Consider the following 27,251-nt stretch of genomic DNA (forward strand, 5'->3'; position numbering starts at 1 on the left):
CGGTTTATGTTCTTATATCAACGTTTCTCTCTGACAAGCCGCGAATTAATGGTCAAATAAAAGTCCATTCATCCTTCACCTTTGAACTTGTTTAATTGTATCGAGCTTTGGTTCTTTGCTCTGAAGCGTAACGCTTAAATGCATTGTGTGCCGCTAACATCTTTTTACTTATTTATTATTTATCTATAGATTTTGTATTTTTGTAGTATTTAGTTTTTTTCCTGAGTAGCCTAACATTTTATTGCCCTTTATTTAGTTTTCCGTTGAAACTTATTTTCTGAGCGATATTTCACATTTTATTTTTGTTTTAAACAATTGTGTGCATCGTTTTCCAAATGAAACGAATTTTGTTCAATAAAAGTAGCAGATGGGTTCTCATCACAAAACAATAGAAAATAAAACTGAAAGTTATTACAGAGTTTAGTTTGTAGTAATAAAACAAAAACACATTGTTTTAACAATATCTTTCTACACCATTGTAATACACTTTCTTTTGCTACATATCCTGTTTATTTTCTGACATTTAGTTTTTATCTATTTATTTAAAAAATATATATATTTCTTTTAAAAAAGAGAGAATGAGGGGGGAGTTTGCGCGCGGTGGATTTGTTTGGCTTCAAACTACATAAACTCAAAGCTTAAATATAAAAGAAATGTTTAGTTTGCACTTAAATGCAACCGTCCTGTTTTTATCCGTTAATGCTCATATTTGTTTCACATCACGGAAAGAGCGAGAGAGAAAGTTTGCACGGATTGTAAGGGTAGTTTGGCAACTCTGTGAAAGATGAAACCCCGTTATTTTTGTTTCCAGAGTTTGGCAGAAAATGTAGTGATGTGAAGACTATTTGTTAAATAATTTTGTCTTTGCTAAATCATTTGGTTTGCATGCAAATCTACAATTTAGAACCTTTTAAAGCATTTCCTTTTTATGTTCAAATTTGTATTTTAAATGTATTGTAAAACCTTTAAATTGTTTGCTATGGATATTTGCTGAAAACTACCAACTAGGTATTAAAATGTATAAATTATATTAAATTTTTTAGGCCTGTTTCACAAATCAATACTTCACCAAATGCAAAAAATCACTGTGGTGTTGATGTGTAAAACTTACTTGAACAGATGCCAGCGAGCTGAGCCACTAGATGATGTTTAAGATGAAGTTAAGAATGTTGTTTTGTTTGTGACATTCGCTTGAAGACTAAAAAGCAAAGGTGAAGTGTCTGTGAGAGAGGGAGAGAAGTGAAGTGTGTGAAGATGATGTTGTCAGAGTGTGTGTGAGTGTCCTAGAGAAAGTGTGCGTGTGTGTCGATAAGTTAGACTTATCTGTATCACCGTTTTCTAAGGCTCAGTGGGTGGCATGAGATTTTAGTCACTGCACAGTAATCTGTAAAAGTTCAAGATCAAAGACTGATCTTTCTCTCTCTTCTCTTTCTCTCTCAGAGCGAGCAGACAGGTTTGGATGGGAGTGTGTGTGATAGCAGGAGCTGGCTAAGGCACGTCCAGATCTCTCCATCCACCCACCAACACAACCTCACAGCCTGCCAGATACATGAGCAGGTACGTGGAGAACACACACACACACAGCACCTGCATGGCCGACATAATGAAGTGTTTAAAGGTGTTTCTGCTATCTTTAATAGCAGATTCCTTCTCGTTGGATGTGTGTGTCGCTGTGTTTTTGTGTTTTGGTCTTTTGTATCTTGGCTGCAGCGTGAAGGACCACAGGCCAGGATCACACACACACCCACACGCACTCTCTCAGTCAAGCATGATGATAATCACACATTTTGTATCTTTGCACTCGGATATGAGGGACGACAAATTCCTGAATCCTTATGGAGTGAAAGACAGTTAGAAAGAGACTCTAAAAGAGAGAGAGAAGACAAAGAGAATGAGTCACTTCCATAAATTCACAGCTTTTATTCACAGTATTTTACACACCACAAAATTTTACTGTTTATTTTTTATTTTCTTCCTTAAAATGTTAAACCAGTTCTGTGAGGTTAGTTTGTCATTTTTGTGTGTTTAAAAGGCTTTTAAGGTTTTAAGTCCATATTTGAAGAGAAACTGAGTAGTTGGATTAAGATAAACTGGATTCACTGAGTTATACTGAACCGAGTTTTACTAAATTATATTGTAAACTAAATTGAGTTGGTCTGACTTGAACTGGGATTAAATTGAGTTGAGCTGTACTGGATTAAACTGAGTTAAATAAAGTTAAGTTAAAGTCAAGTCCTGAATTTAATTAAAATGAGTTTAGGATTAAATTTGAGTCTGCCTGAAATAAATTAAGATGAGGCAAACTGAGTTAAACTAGATAAATTATGATTAGTTAAAGCGGATTAGACCGGATTGGAGTAAACTGAGATTAGAATAGATGGACTGGATTTAATCCAGACTGCATTGATCTGGACTAGAGACAAGTGGATTTAAATGGAGTTTAGCTGGGCTGGATTGGTTGAGTTGAAGTTTTGTTGTGCTTTCTTGAACCACTACAGCACAGCCCCAGCAAGCTAAATCTAACAAAACAATAATCATGCCATCAGTTCATGCTATCAGGATTATTTTGCAGATATCACACCCTTCTGAACATCCAAATCACACAGTGAGATATTCAGTGATTTTGAAATTAACTCACCATTTGCCTGTCTACAGATAACAAAGAACTCTCAAAGCACCAGTCGGCCTTTTCAAGTGAAATGATGTATACCGAGGATTCATTCACATGTTAAACAGGCCAATTGTATTTATTTTCCATATTCAACTTTGCAAAGTGAGATCCACTAGAAGAATCAAATCAAAACGTTTCTCAATCTAAAGTGTGTTTTTGATGTTTGGCCAGTACGTGAATGATGAGAAAGCAGGACAATGTGATGGCTGGGAGGTCTTGATTTTCCAAATATTTGACTTTTCTAAAGGTTTACATAAAGAGAATCTAGAAGAGAGAGAGAGAAAGAGAGGAAGATAACCTGTTCAGACACAGCATTATGATATGGGCCATAATTGTTTAACTATGACACCTTGTCATAACAAAGAGTTGGGCTTAGACTTTATGGCTTCCGGCATCCCACATGTTTTTATAATCACGCTGTACCTCCTCATAGCGACAAAACCTGGAGAGAGAGATACAAAAGACTGACCGTTATCGGCTTTCATAAAGAATAGATTTTGGATGCGTGGAGGTGAAGGAATGTGCGCTTCTTTTTCCGATCCAACTCTTTTTTCACTTACAGCTTTCCTTTAATCTTTAAGATGTTATCTAGAAAAATTAACAAAATTGTAGCATGAATTTTAATCATGTTGCTGTTTAATGCATAAATAGTTATTTAAAATTGAAAAGCGGAAAATTAGCGTGAAACAAAACACTAGATTCATCATTTCGGTTAAGCTATTTAACGCTTAAATATTCTTAGTTAAAGTGTTACCTAGAACAATTAACAAGAAGAAAATCCATGGCTGGACAGATATTGATTGACTTGGTCACAAGGAACGCTAATTGTCCGATTATTCCAGTTTATCACTCGTCACCTTTTCACTGGACCTGGGGAAGGGGAAAGGGGGATTTCAGTGTGAGGCGTTGGTCGGTGTGAGAGTGTTTTTCATTCCTACAGTGCTGAATGAAGGATCTAATGGACCTGTTTATCAGGACATCAGTCGACTAACATCCGTTTCTCATAGACACTTACACAATAGAGGCGAGCTATGTGAGTCTGTGTGTGTGCGGTGCTTGTAGATGAAGTGACCTCTCTTACTTGGAGAGGAAAGTGTTGCGCTGTTTGCTTCAGTAATCGCTGAAGTCAAGGTAACGATTATCTAGTGCACTTCTCAGTGCCCTCAAAGTCAAGTGCAAGGGCCTGTGTATCTTAAAATCTTGGAAAGATAAGCCCTGATGATAAATGTTTAAGGATTTGTCTTCTGTGGTTCAGTATGGGTCAAAATTGGTCATATTAGTGTCGTATTAATTCTCCATGTACATTGAGGTCTAGGTATGGTAGATGCCTGCTTTGTTGACTGTGTGTTTAAGGTAGACTCAGTTGACTCAATCTGTTACTATAAGCAAACTTCCGAGTTGTGTGTTTGTAATTTATTTATTTGTTTTTACTATATTGACTGTTTATTGTATTATATTGTATTTTATTACATTATATTACATTTGATCATTTTCATATTTCTATATACAGTTGAAGTCAAAACTTTACATAAACAATAACATGCATTTTGTATGATTCCTCTTATTTTGGTCAAATAATTAACATTTTGCAGATTCTAAAAGGTGTATTTAGTACCGACCTGAATAAGATATTTCACATAAAATATGTTTACATATAGTCCACAAGAGAAAATAAGTTGAATTTATAAAAATGACCTTGTTCAAAAGTTTACATACACTTGATTCTTAATACTGTGTTGTTACCTGAACGATCCAAAGCTGTGTTTTTTTTTGTTTAGTGATAGTTGTTCATTGGTCCCTGGTTTGTCCTGAACAGTTAAACTGCCAGCTGCTCTTAAGAAAAATCCTTCAGGTCCCACAAATTCTTTGGTTTGCCAGCATTTTTGTGTATTTCCAACAATGACTGTATGATTTTAGAATTCAGAAGGTACAAACGCTCACTGATGCTCCAGAAGGAAAAGCCATGCATTAAGAGCCAGGGCGTGAAAACTTTTGAACAGAATGAAGATTAATAAATATTTCTTGTTCTGCCTAAATATCATATTTTTTCATTTAGTACTGCCCTTCAGAAGCTACAGAAGATACTTACATGTTTTCCAGAAGACAAATTAAGTTAAATTTACCTTGATCTTCAAATTCAAAAAGTTTTCAAATACACAAAAATGCTGGAAAACCAAATAATGTGTGGGACCTGAAGGATTTTTCTTAAGAACAGCAGGCAGTTTAACTGTTCAGGACAAACAAGGGACTCATGAACAACTATCACTAAAAAAAAAAAACAGCTTTGGATCGTTCAGGTAACAACACAGTATTAAGAAACAATATGTAAAAAAATAAAAAGTATGTAAACTTTTGAACGAGGTCATTTTTATAAATTCAACTATTATTTTCTCTTGTGGACTATATGTAAACATCTTTTATGTGGAATATCTTATTCAGGACGGTACTAAATAAACAATAACATGCATTTTGTATGATCCCTAAAATGATCATAAAATGATTTTTATTATTTTATTTTGCTTTTTTAAACATTCAGAGTGAATTTTTCTGATCTAACTTCTGTGGTCAATATTGTCTAGCTGTAGTAACGTTGTCTTACTCGTCCGGATATATAACGTTCTGTTGTGGTTACCACTCAAAAGTCCTCCCGATAATAAGAATTCATCTTCAGAAGAGTGTGTGTGAGCGTGTGCATGCATTCAAGCACACACACTTCTGTGGCATCTGAAAAGACTTGCAGGTTGGCACTCACCCTTGGCACTGAAGAAGCAGAGCACAGCCCAGGATGGGTTGCCAGGAGTGATGCCCAGTAAACTCCCCTGATGTCTGAGCATTGGCTGACCTGCTGCGTCCCCGGCCAACAAGTTGTATGAGTGTGTGTGCCCGTATCATTCACCCCACGGCCCCTCACACCACGTTTGAACAGCTCTGCCTTTGTCTCATACTCACAATATTATTGTGGCCCTTTGCTCCCTGTCTTTGTGCGTGAGTGTGTGTGATAAAAACACACACACACACTCACAGAAAGAGGGTCGGCTGTGACATTACAAGTACAAGATATCAGAGAGCTGCAGGAAGGCACCAGAAGGGGTAGACGGGCCGTGAAAGTGTGCGAGAGAGACTCCTTTCTCATGTTGTCTTGAGGGTCCTGCTAGTTCCCTGTATTCTCCTGTTAAACAATAGATCAGGACTCAGACCCTCCGTGTCCCCCTCGGCCTGCAGGGTCTTGTACACACACATTTAATGACCATGGCGTTTCCAAGGGATCTCCACCTCTCTGTTGCCTTTATCATATTATCAGGAGTTTTTGTACGTGTCTGTCTGATTGTGTGACATCTCTAATAAGAATGCTGAAATGTCACCACCAGACTGAACAGGAAGTGAGCCGTCTAATGCCTTCAAGGCTTGCCAAAAATAACACCATCCAAATAACACAACTGTTTCTCCCACTACCTATTGTGTTCACGCAGGAAGTGTTTGTGTGTGTCAAACAGATAGGTCTCCATTCTGATTCTTTAACACTGTTTCTTTCAAACACACACACGCTCAAGCTCAGGTTCCCATCATTGTTTGTCCATCAAAATGTATTGTCATTTGAAATCATTTATTTTTTATTTCACATGCTCCTGAAAATACAGACCGCTCCAACATTTGGAAAATCCTGAGGATCTGTAAAATAAAATAAAAAGTATCAAATAAAAAGTAATTGTGATCAAATAAAATACTAACAAATCAGATTTTAGTGTCAGTTCAGTAATGTAAAGTTGATCAAGTTTCATCATTTATAAGATTAGTTTATAAGAAAGTTTATTTTGAATAGAACATATGTTTTCAAACAACTTGGCTCATTCATTTTAACTAAGATTTTTTTTTAATAGAAACTTTGATAACATTATAAATGAATTTACTGATCAATTTAACGTGTCCTTGCTGAATATCTTTTCTTTAAAAAAATAAACATTAAACAGTAGTGTATCAGTATTCTGTCCCATGTTAAACATCTGTCTCTCTATCTCTAGATCTTTTACCGTGTGGTCCGAGAGGTCCAGCCGGGTGAGGAACTCTTACTGTTCATGAAGGCTGAGGATTTTTCATGTGAGACCATGGCTCCAGACATACACGGTGAGTTTGCTCTCATACGCACATAACACACACACACACACACACACACACACACACAAACTCACTCATTTTGTTGTCCTGCAGAGGAGCGTCAATACCGTTGTGAGGACTGTGACCTGAACTTTGAGTCTGGTTCGGAGCTGTTGGACCATCAGAAGCATGTGTGCGGTACCCTGCCTTCCTCCGGCTTCAAGCTGTCTAAGCAGGGTCTGCCCAGCGCCGCAGACGATCCTGATCTTGACCCGCTGCACTTACACACTCACCCCCTGAACTTACCCCGCTCCCCACAGGAGTGTAAAGAGTGTGAGCAGGTCTTCCCTGATGCGCAGAGGTTAGAACATTGCGGCTTCATTTTGTTTTATATTATTTTATTTTATTTTGAAACACTGCTGTTTTATTTTGTTTTATATTATTTTATTTTATTTTGAAACTGCTGTTTTATTTTGTTTTGTTTTAAAACACTGCTATTTTTATTTATTTTAATTTAAATCTGCTGTTTTGTTTTATTTTATTTTAAAACACTGCTGTTTTATTTTGTTTTAAAACACTTCTGTTTTGTTTTATTTAATTTTAAAACTGTTGTTTTATATTATTTTATTTATTATTTTATACCAAAACACACTCAAATCTGATAATTCTGTCTTTCTCTTTTTCTGTCTGTCTCAGTCTGGACACTCACTCTCTGTCTCACTCCGATGAGAGGGAATATAAATGTGATCAGTGTCCGAAGGCCTTCAACTGGAAGTCAAACCTGATTCGCCACCAGATGTCACATGACAGCGGCAAGCATTATGAATGTGAAAACTGCTCAAAGGTAGAGTCCAGTCATTAGAAAAGACTTGTGCAAAGACAGGCATCTCTTACTGTAACGCACCTTCTGTTACCTCAAACTCAACAATAACTCCACCAACAAAACCTGTTTTAAATGCAATTAATAAAAAGCAACTAACTATTTAACCATATATAGTTATGATAGCAAAATAAATAGCCTTATCATAAAAATGGAGAATTTTTTTTGTTGTTGACTTCAAAGGTTTTATGTACAATAATCAGTTCTGGTACTTTCGGATTGCCACTTTGATGTCCAATCAGAACCACTTGAGATCCACTCCAATATGATTCCTGCTATCTATAGGCTGTGTATGTAAACTTTGTCCCTGTATCTCTCTCTTTACCCAGCAGGTGTTCACAGACCCCAGTAACTTGCAGAGGCACATTCGCTCTCAGCACGTGGGGGCGAGAGCTCACGCCTGCCCCGACTGCGGCAAGACCTTCGCCACCTCCTCGGGCCTTAAACAACACAAACACATCCACTCTTCCGTCAAGCCCTTCATATGTAAGTCACTCAGACCCTTCATATGTAAGTCCGCATGCTTTCTACTCTGAACACCACACCGCAGAGCTGGAGAGCTCCAGCATGCTTTTGAAATTCCCGCCAAATTTTGAATTTTTGATTCTAGATTGGATGCCTCAACTGGTATTTAAAGACAAGTATACCTTCAATGCACTGTAACTCGCTTTGGATCCACCAAATGAATAAACATAAATAGATTTGAGTTTTTTTTTATCTGTTTTTGAAAGACTGGTGGAGCTCTCCAGCTGGCCTGGGTTATCCAGCACTTATGTTCATTTCAAATCAGTCTATAATCCTTGCACTTTTTAAAGTCAACATGAAACAGCATTGCAACCCATTTTACTTCTAAAATGTGACACATTTCACAGAAAAACAGAATTTTCAGGTAGAAAAAATACTTTTGTACTGACCTGGAATTTATTGGATTGGGAAAAGTGGCAGTCAGAGAAGAGTTGTTGATTTTTATAAAAATGTACATTGATAAATCATGCACAATAAGAACAGGAATATGTGTTAAGAAATAAAATAGGGTCATTTTTGATTTCATGTTGTCTTTAACGTGAGGTACTGAAGAGCAATAACTGAAAATGATATTGATATTATTAGTATTATTAATATTAGTGTGTAATTGTTTATTATTATTATTTGCTTCTAATTAATGTTAATATTAATTAATATTAATCTTTAATTCATATATTAATACTTTATTTAAAAAAAAACATTCTATGTTTATTTGCTATAATCTAACACTGCTTTTTTTGCAGGCTGTTATGTTTGATATACTGTATTTATTGAATGCATGTTTTTGTGTTTGTAAGTGTGCTGTCTCTGTCCATGAGTACACTTCATTTGGTGTGTGATGATTCCCAACATCTGATTCTCAGTCAATTCGAGAGTAAATGTTACTGACAATATTATACAGTACATACCAACATAATCATGTTCTTAGAATCCTATCTGTCTTTTGGAACGCTCACTTTACCCTACATTTCCTTACTGTGCATGTCAGTACACCACCTCTGCACTCTCAATTTCGATGCATGACCTCTGACCTCCGACCTCATCCGAGAATGACCTCAATTCTTAATCTCATCCTGCATAAAGAGCTCACTTGCCCCTCATAACGATTTAAACGTCAAAAATCGTACTGCGCCCTCTGAACTTTGCACGATTGAACTTCATGCATTGACCCTCGAAGTGCTGATCCCACACAGCTCGTGTAGACGTTCCCCCCACCGCCACCACATATCAGACAGTAACTAGTTTGCTAACTCTGGCCATTCCAGGAAAATCACTACCACATGCAGGCCGACTCATACAGAGACTAACACACAGCCATTACAGCAATCAGCATTTGAACAAGCACAGCTAACAACACTTAATGACCTCGCAAACAACACACACACACACCGAACTACACCACACACATGCACTTTGATGCATACACAGGCAAATATACGCTCTGGAACCAAGTGAGTCTTATTGAGTCTTATTTTTATCATTTGTTAACATACATTTCAATTCAGTACTGAAAAGTAATGATAAAATATAATTCCATAAAATTTTGCTCAGTTTCATCATTCCAAATTAGTTGCTGATGAGGTTTCATCTCAGTTAGGATGAGCCCTTAGAAGGCAGAATACATTGAGGTAGATCACTAAGTTTTGAAACAGAGCCATAAACTCACTCGTGTCTTTGTTTGCATGTATGTGTTCATATACTTCATTCTGGACTTATTACTGAAACAAAACATATTCTAAACTAAAAGAGAAAATCTCCCTTTTACACAAACACTCATACACATTCATTTTACTACTGGCTGTTCACCACTGCAGAATGTGTTTATAATATTTCTTTTCAGTTTATTAAGATCTGACAAAACACAGCACTCTGAAGTGCCCACAGATCTTCCCTCACACACGCCCAAATTTCACACCTGTTCATCCGATTGTGTCCAGTTGTTCACAATTATATAAGCGATGTGTGTGCGCATGTCTGCTGTGCTTCCTGAATGTACGATATCCAAGCAGAATGTGTGTGTGTGTGTGTGTGTGTGTACACTCTTAAAGTGATAGTTCAAAAATGAAAATTCCATCATTTACTCACCCTTGTGTTGTTCCAAAACTGAAAGCGTTTCAAAAGAAAAATAAAATATACAGTGTCCATACAATAAATGTCAGTGGGGTCCAGTGTTGATTTAAACTCCACTGACAAATAGAGTTCTTCAGAATATCTTATTTGTGTTCCACAGAAGAAATAAGTAATTTAGGTTTGTAACATCATGAGTGTAAGTAATAAGGACGGAATTATCATTCCTATCTATTCTGTCTTTAAGTCGTCCTTTTACCCTGCACTAATATTTACATCCCATCTCTTGATTAGTCTGTTTGAGTGACCGACTATATAAACACACATCATGGTAGAACTTCCTCTAATTCTGCACCTCACACCTCATGCAATCCGACAGGGATTAGCTAAACCACCCACTAGATTCCATAAATTGAAAACATCATGTTTGCAATAGAATATGTGATTATGTTGAGAAATGCGAGTGGTTAAAAGGCTCCGTTTCACACTAGAGGTGTTAGACTTGTAATGTATAGGGTGCTTTTATCACTTTCAGAGTGTGCGTTAGGGATTTAACTGTATACACTGCTATGAGGACGGAGTGTGTGTGCAGTGACATTGACAGCAAGAGTTTAGGATTCATCATGAGTTTTAAGAATGTTGTTTGACGACTGAACAGTGTGTAATGATGTGAGATGTCTGTGTGTGTGTGTGTATGATAGACAGAGACGTCGTATGGTCCATGGGAACGGACATGCGGGAGAGGATTCATTCAACTTTGTTTCCTTCTCACGCTTAAAATAGAGCCATTGTGATGTCCTTGTCTGTGTGTATGTGTGTGTGTGTGCGTGCACCTGCGTTTGACTTTGCATTCTTTTGTCTGCCATCCTTGCTTATCCTGCATTTTTGTTTGTTTTGTGAATGAATGTATGTGTGGCATGCCTAAACTGGCCATCCATTTATGCTGTATGTCCATGTCTCACTGTCTCTAGGTGAGGTCTGCCACAAATCTTACACGCAGTTCTCCAATCTGTGCCGCCACAAGCGCATGCACGCGGACTGTCGCACTCAGATCAAGTGCAAAGACTGCGGCCAGATGTTTAGCACCACGTCGTCCCTAAACAAGCATAGGCGCTTCTGCGAGGGTAAAAACCATTTTGCTGCTGCTGCGGGAGGGTTGTTTGCCCAGGGCATGGCCCTCCCTGGCACCCCTGGCCTGGACAAATCCACACTTGCTGGAATGAGCCATGGGAGTCCTGGTTTAGCAGACTATTTTGGGACGAACCGGCACCATGGTGGGCTGACATTCCCAGCAGCCCCTCCGACATTCCCATTCAGTTTTCCAGGACTTTTCCCATCAGGACTTTACCACCGGCCCCCTCTAATCCCATCCACGTCACCCATTAATGGTCCTCCGAGCGGTGAACTAAGAAAGAGTCCGCTGCTGTCTTCACCCATCTCTGGGTCACATGACCTCTTGAAGAGTTTACGCAAAGATTCGTTCAACGGGGAGAGCGAGAGCGTGGAGCATCAAAGGGAAGGATCCGTCTCCAAACCAAGGCACGGCGGGAAGATGAGTGACCAGTCGGAGAGTAGCGATCTGGACGATGTCAGCACTCCGAGCGGGAGTGAGCTGGAAAGCACTTCAGGTTCAGAGTTGGACAGCGAAGCAGAAAGCGACCGGGAACGGGTGCGAGTGCGTGAGAATGGGAAAGGCCCGAAAAGGAAGTCCAGCGGGTTCAACGATGCCCAAAGCCCGACTCTTGTCAGCTCCAGTAGTAGTAGCAACACCAATAACGGAAAAGACTTCCCTGTGCCGGGGCTCCTCCCGCCATCTTTGGATGAGCAAACAGCTGTTTCCGGTGCCGTTAATGACTCGATCAAGGCAATTGCCTCCATTGCTGAGAAATACTTTGGTTCTACTGGACTTGTTGGCCTGCAAGATAAAAAAGTTGGGGCATTGCCGTACCCTTCCATGTTCCCTCTGTCTTTCTTTCCTGCCTTCTCTCCATCAGTCTATCCATTCCCAGAAAGGGAGCAACTTAGACCTCCAGGCCACAAAGGGGAGCCGGAAAGCCCTCCGGTTGAGGGTAAAAAACTTCAGGGCAGAAATGCTGAATCACCTTTTGACCTCACCACCAAACGGAAGGAAGAACGTCTTGCCGCCACCTGCGCCCCTTTGAAACCGGAAGCCTCACATGTACAATCAGCCAACCAGGATCAACCGCTGGACCTGAGTCTCGGTGGACGAAGTCGAAGAAAGAGTGTAAGAGGGGAGGAGTTAAAAAAGAACCCTGTCTTTGGAGAGGAGAGGGTGGAACCGGAGCCACCCAAGGCCGATGCGTCCCTCCAACATGCAAGACCTACGCCTTTCTTCATGGATCCCATTTACAGGTACTGTCAATCACATGTCCTTCCTACTCTCTTAGCATAATGGAATTGACTTGGTTTGGTTAAACTTACCATGAGAACTGATAGAAGTTCAACATCAGCAGGGTTGAGAAGAGAAAGATGAACGATCCTTTCGAAGTCCTCAAGGACAAGTATATGCGGCCCGCTCCTGGATTTCTCTTCCACCCACAGGTGAGATTCGTCAGAATATTTTCCCACTGCTAACTCCATTTAATTTTATCACCTTGTCCCTACAGTCCTGCACAAATCATTAGCCTACTTTGAATTGCCTCTTTCTGTGCTTCTGCAGTCAGTGTTCATGCAAGCTGTTCCAGACTCAAATGCCAATAAAAAGTACTGCATGACCAGTTTGAAAGCTTTCTTTTGTAGTTCCCACCAGTGCTACAAAAAGGTGGTGCGCAGAATTTTCACACATCTTACTTTACTCACACAATAACGTGATCATTTTTGCAATAAACTAATTTGGTTTAGTGCCACTAATGGTGCAGAAACTACTTACAGCTGCTTTAAAATAAGTTCAGAACATTAACCAGATTCAAAGCAATTTTAAATGCTGACATAACATTACTTGTCCCATTGAATGCAATTTCTACTATTGACAAAATAACTCCTCGTGACGTTAGTATTGACGTAATAGCTACAGTATGTTGGCAGTAGTTTTACAGGGCCCCAGTGTTTTAGCATTAGCATAGCGACTCCCATGTTCCTCCATGTGGTTCTTTTACTGAGTAATCAGGTCCAGATGTAAGATTCAGACAGGGTGGGAGTTTTGTGACACGTCTCTGTGTGGGTGTCTTTGATTATGATGTCACAATATGATACCCAGTTAAACTGCCAGAGCCAGGCACTGACCCATATCCCTGGATGGAGACTTTGTATAAGTGTGTGTGTGTGTTTATTGTAAATCTGGAATGAGTGATTTTGTGTAAGTGTGTGGTTTTGTGCCTGAGTGTCTCTTTAGTGTGTATTAAGTAACCTGTCTGCTTTATGTCATTGTGTGTTCGCTATCAGTGTTCTGTAAAAATAATACATAGTTCTCATATAAACCCACACACACACACGTCTGGTACACATGTAGACACTGAAACACACATAGACGCTCACTGGTGTAGTGTTTCAGTACAGTGTTTTATGGGCTGTTTCATTGGCCTGATTTATTCCCTGTGTATGCTTTGTGTCTGCGCAAGATAATATCCACATGTCCCTGACACACTGCCTAACGAGGTGACCTATCAGCATCCACTTTGTTGCACTATGCGCACTGGACTCTCTACTCAGCAGCAGGGATGCTATTGACAGCACAGATGTATTATGGGAAATGCCATTTTAAAGCTACTGTATTAGCAGTAGAGAACAATTCAGACATTGGGAGATCAAGTGGCTTGTGGGGGAAAAAATGTTAAATAGTTAATTTAATTTAGTTATATTTATTATATTCATATTATAGTAAATATATATATTTTTAATCTGTATGATAATTGATGATAAACAATTATCATCAATTATAGTTGATTTTCCTATTCACATTTTTCTTTTATTACCCCAGAAAAATGGTAGTACAAAAAAATTGATAAATACTGCATAAAATAAAAAAATTAAATAAATTCAGTCAATCAAGAGTGGGACATTAACCTATACTAAACATCACATTGCATAATCACACATGATCAGTCTGATTCTTGATTTTGATTTGCTGTTTCCCTTCTGTCCTGCCCCCAGTTTCGCATGCCTGATCAGAGAACATGGGTAAGTTACTCCAAACCGAGTCATTCATGTGCTTTCACCACACACACACACACGCTTAATACTTCCATGCTAATCACACACATACCCCTAACTTCTGCAATACACATGTACCCACAATGCAGTTCACTATTAGCATGACATGCTAGATGAAATGCATGGCTCAAACAAACAAATGAATGGACCAAATCGCACCAAAGACAGCTAAATCTGATCCAAAGTAATTTCCATTTAGAGAAGATCCATGTTTAGTCTGTAAACACCCACCCTTTTACACTTTTTGTGTGATCTTTTCAATGCATGGTGACTGATTGATTCGTTTTTTGGATTTTAGCCAAAACCATAAAACAGCACATTTGGTTTTCTAAATAACATAAAAACACACAACTAGCTTTTAAATGAAACACTCTCTGGTTAAACATTGATAAATGTCTTTTGAATTCATGTGTCATTTGGTGCATGCATGTCTCCACTCTTGTGTGCCAGTGTGTGTGTTAACCAGACAGAACAGTTGTTATTTCTGATGGCTACCCCTGATAATGCAGTTAGTGTGAGTGAACGTGATTATTTACACAGAGAGAGTAACAGACCACGGCTCTAATTTGGGGTGGCGACACTCCCGTACGGCATCGCATCACTGGAGGGGTAACAGTCTCTCTGGGACCCGCTCTGAGAGTGTGTGTGTGATAGCACAAGGGGGGTTTCCAAACCCAAGACATCTGGTACCCTGATAAGATCAACAATTGAAAAAGCTCTTGCTAATGAATGCCCTCTCAGACACACACTACTGAGAATGGGCAACTCAACAGCTGCCCTACCACAGAGAGGGTGAAGGCTACTTAGCGATCCAGGAAGTCCAATCGCTGCCGATCGCAGATTTCTTTGGACTTAGTTGTTACAGCAATCATAGAGATACCAATCTATGGTAATATGTTTAGACTTCAAGTACCAATCAAACTGGCTATAAAGTGTGTGTGTGTTTTTGACCTAGACATACTTTGTGGACAAAACCTCTGGCCTGGAGGAATGTTTTATTGTGCTTTTATAGCTTGGAAGACTTAATGAGTTATGTTTCATGTAACTTCGTTTCTCTGATGTTTCTCCTAAAATTCCTTGAGAGGAATAAAAATAGACACAAATGAGCCAATTGCTGACATGCAGTAAGATCATAGAGCTATAAAACTAATTTCAATAGCATAGTACAGATCATTTGGTCTTGGACGTATGTAATGAGAAAAATTTGAGCTCATTAAAACTGACTTTTGATTGCACGCTTTGCTATATTGGCAAATCTGAGGACAGTTTCAGATATTGTAGTCACATGAAATTACTGGTGTATTTTTCTCTGGAGCTAAATCATAGAAGTAAGAAATGTGAGCAAAAGTCATTTGGTCTGCATTCAATCTCATTGTGCAGAAGAAACAAGAGATACTGGAGAGATGTTCCTGTGGCAACAAATACATATGACTGCATATATATAAAGAGAGAGTATTTTGTGTTCTCATTTAGAGATTAATGAGATAACTAGATAAACATGTTCACTCAAGGCCTATGAGTGCTGTGGTTTAGTGGTCAGGCAGATAAGTGAAAAATGACTGTTTTGTTGAGTTGGAAATGCTAATAGTGTTAGCCTAGCATTAATAGAGACAGCACATCATCTAGATATGACAGTAGTTGATTAGAAACACTTCTATCTGTCCCTTCTTCTCTCTGTCTGCGTCTGTGATTTATGGAGATTGGGAGAGAGAGTTGGGGTATCCCTAATCAAACAGCTCTGACACTTCACATCCTCCCAGGTCCTGACGTTCCAGTGGAGAACTTTAGCTCCCAGCTGTCATTCCTCATCAAATGTCTGAATTATCTTGTGTCGATCTTTCTGTCTCTCTTTTGGTACCCCTTTCTTTGTCCTCTCCTTTCACATAATACGTATCCCCTTTCTTTCTTTCTTTCATTGATGTTTCTTATAAGAAAAAACATCTAATATCTGCAAAATAAAGTCAAAGATCTCTCTGTGAACTCTCATCAATATTTCTCATCAAATTCTTCCAAGATTCATTCAGTTTACTTGTATGTCAACAACCATTTGTTTATACTTCATTCTTACATAATAGAATAGATTACTTGGTCTAGGAGGAACTTGATGAGAAACATTTGAGTTTATATTGAGATCTTTGACTTGGGATACAGAAAGTAAGACTTTAGCACAAGTTACCATTGACTTTCCATTGCTGTCTTTGTTTCTTAAAACTTCTCTAATATCTTCTGCAGAAGGAAACAGACATTTCTTTGTGTGTTTATGTATGCATGTCCGTGTGTGTGTGTGTATCGTGTATGTCCTTCACTGTGAAGCAGGCTTGATTTGTCACCAAAACTCAAAATAAGAAAAGGGGAAAATTCAATACACACATGAAATAATGCAAATCCACTCTGCTTTCTGAAAGCCCTCACTGTTGCGCTGCGGTTGATAGGCCCGCTCGCCTACAGAGACCCCCCGGCCCTCCCTCCCCCAGCTCCGTCCCCTCCCTCTCCTTCCTATGATATCATTATTACTGCTGTCTCAGCCTTGATCAGTAATGTCAACATCTTTCATATTGACGAATGTGCTGTCTGCTCATATTGTGCACTGAATGCTTTATGGCCAACATAGGACATGAATCACTCCTGCTCTTCAGCACACCTCACACACACACATTCAGGCCTTATGTTGTTCTCATTCTCTGGCTGACACACACATGTAGCTCTATCCCCTTTGAGAGTGTGTCCATTTCTGATGAAAGCAACTGTTAGGATTAATTAGTAAATTGGCAGCGGTTCTTATCCGCATGAATCTCTGTGTGTGTGCACATGTGTGGTCCATCTTATAAAGTGCATTGTTAGTTGAGTTTGTGCGCCAAAATTGGACATTACAGATCAGCGAAAGCATTTCACACTGTTATCCAAGAGTGAAAGTTCATGGTCTGCATTTTGCCCCGCACATCTGTGGTAGAATGCAACTCCACGTCAATAAATGTGAGTAACACAGTGGGGATGTGTGTCCTTAAAGACCTCACAGCGAGGTACTAAAACTTTTCTCTATCTCTCGCAGATGTCGGCGATTGAAAACATGGCCGAAAAGCTGGAATCCTTCGGCTCTTTGAAGCCAGACGGCGGTGACATCATGCGCTCCGTTCCCTCCGTGTTCGACTTCCGGGCTCCGCCCACCACCCTTCCTGAGACACTGTTACGCAAAGGCAAAGAGCGCTACACCTGCAGGTAACAATGCCGATGAACCCTCCTAGCACAGACCATATCTTTTTAAAAATACTTCAATTATCTACTTTTTACATACCATGAGCAAGAAAACAAAAATAAGTTACTAAACAAACAAATATATATATATATATATATATATATATATATATATATATGTAAACAAACTAAATTAAGAAAATTGTATAGTAACAAAACAAACAAATCTAAAAGCAATATATAGCAAGTAAACAAACGAAACTAAGCCAATTTGTGGAGTATCTAAACAAATAAATCTAAAAAAATAGTAAGAATACAACCAAAACAAAGCAAACTGTAAAGTATCTAAACATATAAATCTAAAAAAGATTATATAGTAAGTAAACCAAAGCATTTTTTTTTTGTAATTAAACAAATCTAAAAAAAAAAAAACAAATTATAATAATGTAGTGAGTAACGAACAGGCCTAAGCAAATTGTATCGTAACTAATCAAACAAATTATATCATAATAAAAATAGCAAATTATATAATAAACAATCTTTGATAATACAAGAAAAAAATACAATGCTATCAGTCAAATTAATCTTGAACTTTGAGTAGTATTAACACAATATCAGTATTTAATTTGATAAATATGACAATTTTTGGTAATAACAATATATTGTGAAATATTTATAATAACTTTTGTTTGTTTTGTTGTTGTTTCATTAATAAGATGTTTAATGAGTGATGACAGAATGCAAGGTGTTTTTGGGAAGTGTGTGTATTGCTGAGTATTGTTCCTGGAGATCTGTTTCCTTCCCCTATAGATACTGTGGCAAGATATTCCCACGCTCAGCCAACCTTACACGACATCTACGGACACACACAGGAGAGCAGCCTTACAGGTGACGCTCTCTCACTCACACACACACACACTAATATATGCTGTTTGATGTAATCGGGTATTCACATACTCAGCAAATAGCATTGTAGCACATCAGTTGAATAATTTTTTTTTGTAACTTATTTCAAAAATTTAAACTTTAATACATTCTAGATTCATTACATGTAAAGTAAAACATTTCACAAGTTTTTTATTTTAATGATTAGAGCTTAAAGCTCATGAAAGTCAAAAATACAGAAGGCTATCTCAGAATATTAGAATATTTCCAAAGATCAATCAAAAAAAGGATTTGTAAAGCAGAAAAGTTCAAGTTCTTTAAAGTATGTTGATTTATGCACTCAATACTTGGTCGGGGCTTGCTTTAGCACAAACTCCAGCATCGGTGAGGAATGGCATGGAAGCGATCAGCCTGTGGCACTACTGGGGCACTATTGAGCCTTCAGCTCGTCTGGATTGTTGGATCGACTGTTTCTCATCTTTCTCTTGAAAATATCCCATAGATTTCTATATGGGGTTCAGGTCAGGCAAGCTGGCTTGTCAATCAAGCACAGTAATATCATGGTCAGCAAACCACTTGGAAGTGGTTCTGACCAGGGCTGCACGATATATATCGCATGCAATATTTAATGCACATCTTGTCAATAAAGCCGGTCCTGTAATCAGCGGTAATTTCCATCACGTGCGTGATTTCACATGGAGCTGCATTTACCACAGAGCTGCTGTTCACTGACAAGCTGTGCAAAACCACATTGATAATGAACTTGTAAGAGTGAGATAAAGTCCAAGAGAGAAAAGGACAGACAGACAAGAGAGACTGAAGGAAGTGTGTATGAATTATGGAAGTGATGAGTGCCGTACAGCTGCAGGCCAGCAAAGGCAGCTGGGTAATTAGGCCCGTGTTTGGGGCTCAGACTCTTTCAGGGAGTTTTAAAATACTGCACAGAAACAGGAGTGCGCACACACTGCGCTTGTGGTCCGTCTGACCACAGGGGAGGTTTGTACAGGGCTGTTACTTTCCAGATAGCCTCAATCTCCTCGTGCTGGCAGCACTTTAAACGAGCCGGTGATCAGCCTTTAAGTGCAATTTAATTTCAGTTTTTTCTTTTGCATTCGGAGGGGGCGAGACAGAGAGAGAGAGAGAGGGAGACACAGTTTAGCGCACAACTCTACGGTGGAGGGGAAGATATGATCATGCAATCATACGGATAATTCTGCGTGAAGAGACTTGGCACATGCAGTCGTTTTCAGAGCAGAGGGACGATGTGGATGAGAGAGTTTGAGTGTTACTGAGTTGGCCAAAGATTAGAGACAAAGAGTTCATGACCACTCAATCATGTGTTTAGGACCCTGCGTGTGTGCGAGACGGATAACACGAGAGAGTTGGATTTCTTTTGTCTGTATATTTTAAATACTGTATGGTCTAATTATGTTCATATGTGTCCACAGATGTAAGTACTGCGATCGTTCGTTCAGTATTTCGTCGAATCTTCAGCGTCACATCCGTAACATCCATAATAAAGAGAAACCCTTCAAATGCCACCTTTGTGACCGATGCTTCGGGCAACAAACTAACCTGGACCGGCACCTCAAAAAGCACGAGAACGGTAATTTATCAGGTATCCATACACATATATATATACACATATAAAACATATATATATAATTCATTCAAAAAAACACCCATTTTAATGTTTAGCATTTGTAAATAAAAGCAGCTGTTGGTTATTTAATATTTACATTAATACACCTAAATTATACTAATATGTGTTGTTTTTACATGTAGGCACAGCAATGTCGTCGCCCCGTTCAGAGCTGGACAGTGGCAGTGCCATCTTGGAGGACAAGGAAGACTCGTATTTTAACGAAATACGAAATTTCATCAGTAACACGGCACAGAACGCCACTTCTCCGTCACACTCCGAGGAAGGGTAAACACCACCTTCTTCCTCATTTACACTAATAAATACACAGTTCATACACAAAATCCAACTTTTTTGGGGTAAAACAACTCACTCATCATCAGAGCCTTGGCTTAGTGGTTAACGCATATGTTCTATCTATCTATCTGTCTGTCTGTCTATCTATCTATCAAATCAGTGTATGTCCAAAGTCCACAGATTGAGCTTCTATGTAAAATTTTAGATATTCACATTACTCCCAGTCATGTGTGGGCTCACGCACACATGCAAACTCACACGTAAACGGAGTTTCCATTAGGCTGTCAGTCATCAGTTGGCGCTAGTTGCCTCAGGCAGATTGGAGGTTATTATACACAAACATTACTGAACACAACACTTCTCATGCCTTATTCATTAACCCTCACCTCTGAGTGAATATCATCACATGAAAGGAACGGACGGGTATCTCAGCACATGTGAACGTATCTGTGTGCGTACATATATTCTGTACGGTTGTTAATCATTAGCCTGTCACCTGCGGTTTTTAAGAGCAAAGATTAGGGTAGGTCTCCAGCAGGACGTGATTACTGATTGGCCGATTGAGAGCGCGTGCAGAGCACTGTTGACTTTTGGCTGCGTGTGTGTACATGAATTTTTCCATCTGCATATGATAATTATCACTGATCATTTCCCAGCAGTGATCATCAGGTTGGATGACGGTTTAAATGTTTGACCTGGTCATCCGTGTGTGAAAGATAAAGATCTTGCATGCTTTTGTTTTTTGATTTCTTCATCGTTTCATTAAAAAGATCCTAGAGTCATTACAACATCGGCTGTGTGTGTGTTTGTACGCGTCCCACATCTGGTCCCAACATGTGTTTGTGAACAGGAAGTAGGTGTGGGAGAGGAGGTCAGAGGTCACTGAATGTTTCCTGTCAGAGTGACTGCTCCTGATAGATACTTTATCCTCCACAAATTACCACAGCTCTCTCTAATTAGCCAATCTGTTTTCATCATCACGCCATCGCTGCTTCTTTCATTCTCTCGTTCCCTCTCTCGCGGTATTAGCAGGGTGCAGAGTGATGAAAGAAGGTGATTTCGGGGATTATCAGAGATGTGAAAAGGGCTTAAAATATGGTTAACCCTGAGACTTTACACTAATCTGAGGGAAGAACGGAGATGTAGATGCAAATGAAATAGATGGTGGTGAAAGAAGAAACCTAGAGGAAACGTAATTGCTCAAAGACATAATGGAGTTCTCAAGTTATGTTTCACTTAAGTATCAACTTTGTCCCAGATTTCTCATGAAGATTGTTGATATGCAATAAGAACATGGATAGATGGATGGATGTTTGGACAGATGGATAGATATATGCAGTGTTGGGAAGGTTACTCTGGAAATGTAATAAGTTACAGATAACAAGTTACCATATTTAAAATGTAATAAGTAGTTTAACTATTTTAATTACTTAAAGTAATGTAACTGATTACTTTTTGATTACATTTCAAAATTTGAATTTTTTCAAACATTTAAACCAGGCAGGGTTAACACTACAGTTGTACTCCAAACTGATTACTGAGACTTTCAAAATCCTTCATCACTTTAATTAAGACTATAATAATTACATTTTAAAGCACAGCAATCAGACTTTAGCACCTGTTTTTACTTTGAGATGGTTCTGAGGTTAAATACAGATTTAAAATCATAAGTATGATAGTTTAACAGCTACTGTTTTTGAAATCAAATCTGTGCATAGCTACGACAGAAAACACTGGCATCCAACAATACCTTGGAAAAAAACAGTTAATTTAAAATATAAAGCATACACAAACCCAAACAGGAAATAAAACAGTTATCATTCTGTCACATTTATTTTGTAATTAAATTACATAATTCAATTACATGTAACTTGCTACTCAACCAATGATGGATGGATGACGGATGGATGTATGGATGGATGGATGAATAGATAGATAGATAGATAGATAGATAGATAGATAGATAGATAGATAGATAGATAGATAGATAGATAGATAGATAGATAGATAGATAGATAGATAGATAGATTTCATTGCACATCTGTACAGACAGACTTATATTTTCTCATCCTCTCTGTGCTTGTAATTTTTCCTCTCTGTTTTTAAACTTCAGATGGGAAGTTGCTATTTTAAGTTGAGGAAATAGTGGAATCAGGACAAAACGAGTGAATCAGCCTTAATATGGCTCCTTTGGCTGGTGTATATGTGTGTGTGTGTGTGTGAGTTTGGATAGCTGGCCTCTGTCTCAGTGGGGAAATGGCTGCTTTGGCAGCTCCTTCTCTCCACTCACCAAATAGGCTGTCAGCTAAATATTTGGCCTATTAGATGAATTGGAGATAAAGAAGAAAATAAACTAGGGAAAGAGGAGATGTGAGTTGATTGAGTGAGAGAGAGAGAGCTGAAAATAAGTGAGAGGAAGTGTAGAGGCCTGCTGTCTAAGTGCCCTGCTGATGGGCGGCCCGTTTCTGCCAACCAGGGGCCCTCATAACTGATGACAAACAGTCTTTTTCTCCAACACACTCGCCTTCTTTCTCTGAGCATTTCCTCTCATTTACAAAGCGTGGGCATGTGGTTCTGCTTTTTAAAGTGGTTTATTTTTTCGAGGCAGACAGAACTTGCTTTCAGCGCTAAATGATTTTCTTTCTGTAATCAAGGATCGGCGTATCAGTCAAAAATTCATGCCTGCATAATGTCATTACAAATGATTCTCTCTGTTCTCCGTAGGCTGAACGGCAGTCATTTTGATGGCGACAAAGCCCTGCCTGGTCAGGGGTCACGTGACCTGGACGAAGAAGAAGGGGAGGAGCTCGGAGCAGAGGAAGAGGAGGCGGAGCATAGCGACAGTGTCAGGAAACCCAGCAAGGATGGCGTGCCCAGCAGTCTGGATCACGACATCAAAGATGACATCGATTTCGAGGGACCAGATGATCTAGAGATGAATAGCAAATCCTCGCCACAAAGGTATGCAGATAAAGAACTTGTTTATACGCATTTATTTTGTGGCTGTAAATTAATCTTCTAAAAATAATCTCTGCATCGTTTATAGGTTTAATGAGGATGAGGACGATGAAGATCACAGCAGTTTCTCCACGCTGGATCACATCCATCACTTTAGTATGGAGGACGGAGACCTCAGCGACAGTGATGTCACCAGCTTTGGCCCCGCCCACCTGCAAGAGGGCATCAAGCAGCCTCTATACAGGAAATCTAAATCACAGGTATAACCTTATATAGCACAAAATTAAAACTATCATTTAAAACTACTTTTTCAAAATAATATAAATTCAGAAAAATATTAATTTTTACAATATCATTTTAAAATAAATTATTTAAATACTAATATTTTATTTCAGTGTTATTAATCATAATAAAAACAACAACAATAATTAGTAGTAGTAGTAGTAGCAGAAGATAAAGTATTTTAATAATAACAGTTATCAAAATGTCCATGATATTTTGCTTTATAATTAACATTATTTTATTAATTGTATTATTAATTTATATTAATGACAATAATATTAATGATTTTATTTTCATTAAATGTTAAATGAATGTTTTAAAAAATGACTTATTACTTTTTAAATATTTAATTTTAGTGTCATTAATAATAATAAAAACAAAAACAATAATTAGTAGTAGTAGCAGATAAAGTTTTTTTTAATAATAACAGTTATCAAAATGTCCATGATAACTTGTTTTATAATTAACATTATTTTATTATTTTATTAATTGTATTATTAATTTATATTAATTACAATATTATTAATGAAAAATATTTTGTAAAAATATTAAATGTTAAATGAATATTTAAAAACGTTAAATAAAAAAACGTATTTAATTACTAATATTGTTTTTTTGTTATTATTAATATGAATAAATAATAATTATCAATAATGAATTATTTAGTAAGTAATAATAATTAATAATAAGTATTACATTTTCCATGAATATTAAAAACTTAAAATAAATTACTTACAGAATTATTAATATTTTATTTTAGTGTTATTATTATTGTTGTTGTTGTTGTTGTTGCTTAAGAGTTTTATTATTATTATTGCTATTATTAGTAAATAAATTATTCTTATTAATAATAATTATAACAAGTAACACATTTTCCTTTAATGCAATTTGTGTACTAAAATTAACATTATTTTGTTTTAGTAATTATTATTAATAACAATAATAATAGCATCATTAATATTATTATTAAATATATTTATATATGAACAAATACATTTTCCATTAATTTAATTGGTGTATTTGTAACTGTATATCCTTTTTCTAGGCATATGCTATGATGCTGTCTCTAGCTGATAAGGATCCACTCCATTCGTCGACCCATAATGCCCCGATGTGGCACAGCTTGGCCCGCGCTGCAGAACCCAGTGCCATTCAGTCTCTCAGTCACGTATGACATGCCCATGTACCATGTGACCTAACTTAACATTGTGTTAGACTACCGCCAGAGTCCCTGGTCCACACTCACGCCTGCACAAGTGCCCAAATCCTCAATCACTTCCACCACACACACCCAGATCCTGTGCATAGCAGCTCACTGTCCCACATACATCAACAAATGATTGACTGACTGTTTGATTGACTTATTGATTAGTAGGAATGACAATAGTGTCAGTAATTTTGATGGTGATGATGACAATAGTAGTAAGACGTAATAATAATTGTATTTATTCTGTCAAGTTCCAATGTTTTGCACAGCAGTGGCAGCTGGTGAACAGTTTTTGAGATTGCTAATGAAACGTCGGTGTCATATTTGTGAGTTTTGTCCAATAAAACCGATGGTTACTAAGAGTAACAAATAAGAGTCTTCCACAAGACAAATGTGATCACAGACTATTCAGGCACAACTGCTTACCGGCCTGTAAATATCTTTAAATTACCGCCATCACACACACAAATAAACGCAAATACAGACACGCAAAACAATCATGTGTGTTTTTAAAATATTCTTTTTGGTCTTGTACAGAAACGAATGCGAGGGGTCATGGGGTTAGTGTTTCTCTTTTAACATATTCTCCAGGAGTTTGTGAATTTGAAAACGTAAACAGATACACATAATAGGTGTGACGTTTAGACCTCTCACTGACGCTGCTTGTAAAAAAAATAGGTTTAAGGAGCGAGACAGTGACTATTTTTAAGTTCTGTCCAATTAAAGCACTGCATTACCTTCAACACACTTTCCCGCCAGTTTGTGCGAAAACATGCTCTTTTTAGTTACTTTCTTTTTTAAGTTGAAAGAGTGGTTGTAAAAAATACTATATTTTTTTTTCTAAATTGAAAAACTAGTTTAAGAATTGAATCTGTAGAACTCGCGTAAAGGGCATTTTATTATTTCCATGGTAACTTCTTCCATTAGTTGGCGAACGATACCACTAAATAGCCTGAATGCTAGTTTTTATCTACACCATCCTCGTGTGTCTTTCATTTATAGACAATCATGGGTTCCTTGTGTTTATTTTTTCCCCTTGTCGTTTGTTGCTTTGTTTTTTGTCTCTCTTTTATTTCTTGGTTGATGTCGTCAATGTTTTTGCTGTGTATCTTGAAAGTTGTATTTATTTCTCTGCAAACTGTAGTTTGTTTACTGAATAGCACTGCTCTCGAGCGCCCCTTGTGTTGAAATGAAGAATTTCTCACTGAAAATTTTGGGGGAAGAGACTCCACTGGGGTTTGTAGAAACGTCTGAATGCCAGATAGTATTAAACGTACCATCACAGCTTATACTTCTAATAAAACTGGTAAATGATATAGATATTACTTAGGTTTTTTGTATGACAATTTATTAATTCAACTGTAAAATATAAAAAAAATGAGAAAATAGAGAAAAAAAGGAAAGAAGAATAAAAACAGCTGATATTATTTCTTCATAAAGCGCATGATTGGTCCAAGCTGTACCTGACATTTTCTATGGTTGTCTGCAAGCTTGTGTGACGTTTGGGTCCATGTTGATTTCTTGTGCCAAACCTAGGAGAAATGCCAGATTTTCTTTATCCTCACGAGGTGAAGGACCAGATCTTTCCTATTTCACTTTGTTTGTTTTTTTGTCGATGTTTATAATCCCATTTTTAAAAGTAATCAGTGAGTTGAGGTACTTCTGTTTTAATGCTTTCTACAATGTAACTGTATTGCATTATAATTCAATACTGTGGGAGGAGTTACTGAGAAATAAAAAAAAAAAAACTCCTATGTGGCGGACTGTGCACTCTCACAACGGCTCTGTCTCTGTTTGTCTCTTTATCTCTGTTTAGTGTGACTCTAACAAAATAAATTTTAAGGTCATATTTTAGCCCAAAAGTATTTTGCATACAGAAAATAAGGACTAAGATTACAACAGTATTGGCATCAAAAAATTTTTTTTTTTTTTTATCATTTTAGTTTTAGGACAAATGTCGACTAGCATATATACACTCACCTAAAGGATTATTAGGAACACCATACTAATACTGTGTATTTCGCCTTCAGAACTGCCTTAAATCTACGTGGCATTGATTCAACAAGGTGCTGAAAGCATTCTTTAGAAATGTTGGCCCATATTGATAGGATAGCATCTTGCAGTTGATGGAGATTTGTGGGATGCACATCCAGGGCACGAAGCTCCCGTTCCACCACATCCCAAAGATGCTCTATTGGGTTGAGATCTGGTGACTGTGGGGGCCATTTTAGTACAGTGAACTCATTGTCATGTTCAAGAAACCGATTTGAAATGATTCGAGCTTTGTGACATGGGGCATTATCCTGCTGGAAGTAGCCATCAGAGGATGGGTACATGGTGGTCATAAAGGGAAGGACATGGTCAGAAACAATGCTCAGGTAGG

At 37.9% G+C, this 27,251-nt stretch overlaps 1 protein-coding gene across 8 annotated transcripts in view; it reads left to right on the forward strand.

The window, feature by feature from the left end:
• LOC306854462 (MDS1 and EVI1 complex locus protein EVI1-A-like) overlaps positions 1–26,644 on the forward strand; it is a 165,856-nt gene extending 139,212 nt beyond the window's left edge. For 2 of the 8 annotated variants that reach the window (XM_079392489.1, XM_079392492.1), the window contains exons 3-17: positions 1,441–1,557; positions 6,691–6,793; positions 6,878–7,124; positions 7,460–7,607; positions 7,973–8,153; positions 11,207–12,608; positions 12,707–12,797; positions 14,346–14,372; positions 17,455–17,621; positions 18,408–18,485; positions 19,931–20,100; positions 20,268–20,412; positions 23,146–23,382; positions 23,468–23,639; positions 24,707–26,644. In XM_079392489.1, the coding sequence (XP_079248615.1) occupies positions 1,441–1,557; positions 6,691–6,793; positions 6,878–7,124; positions 7,460–7,607; positions 7,973–8,153; positions 11,207–12,608; positions 12,707–12,797; positions 14,346–14,372; positions 17,455–17,621; positions 18,408–18,485; positions 19,931–20,100; positions 20,268–20,412; positions 23,146–23,382; positions 23,468–23,639; positions 24,707–24,835 (3,414 nt within the window). In that variant the 3' untranslated portion in view covers positions 24,836–26,644. The remainder of the gene's footprint in view (positions 1–1,440; positions 1,558–6,690; positions 6,794–6,877; positions 7,125–7,459; positions 7,608–7,972; positions 8,154–11,206; positions 12,609–12,706; positions 12,798–14,345; positions 14,373–17,454; positions 17,622–18,407; positions 18,486–19,930; positions 20,101–20,267; positions 20,413–23,145; positions 23,383–23,467; positions 23,640–24,706) is intronic. The other 6 variants (XM_079392493.1, XM_079392495.1, XM_079392490.1 and 3 more) reach the window with 5 other exon arrangements.
• Positions 26,645–27,251: the final 607 nt, after the last annotated feature.

Source organism: Barbus barbus (assembly GCF_936440315.1).
Source record: "Barbus barbus genome assembly, chromosome: 34".
NCBI classification, from domain to species: domain Eukaryota; kingdom Metazoa; phylum Chordata; class Actinopteri; order Cypriniformes; family Cyprinidae; genus Barbus; species Barbus barbus.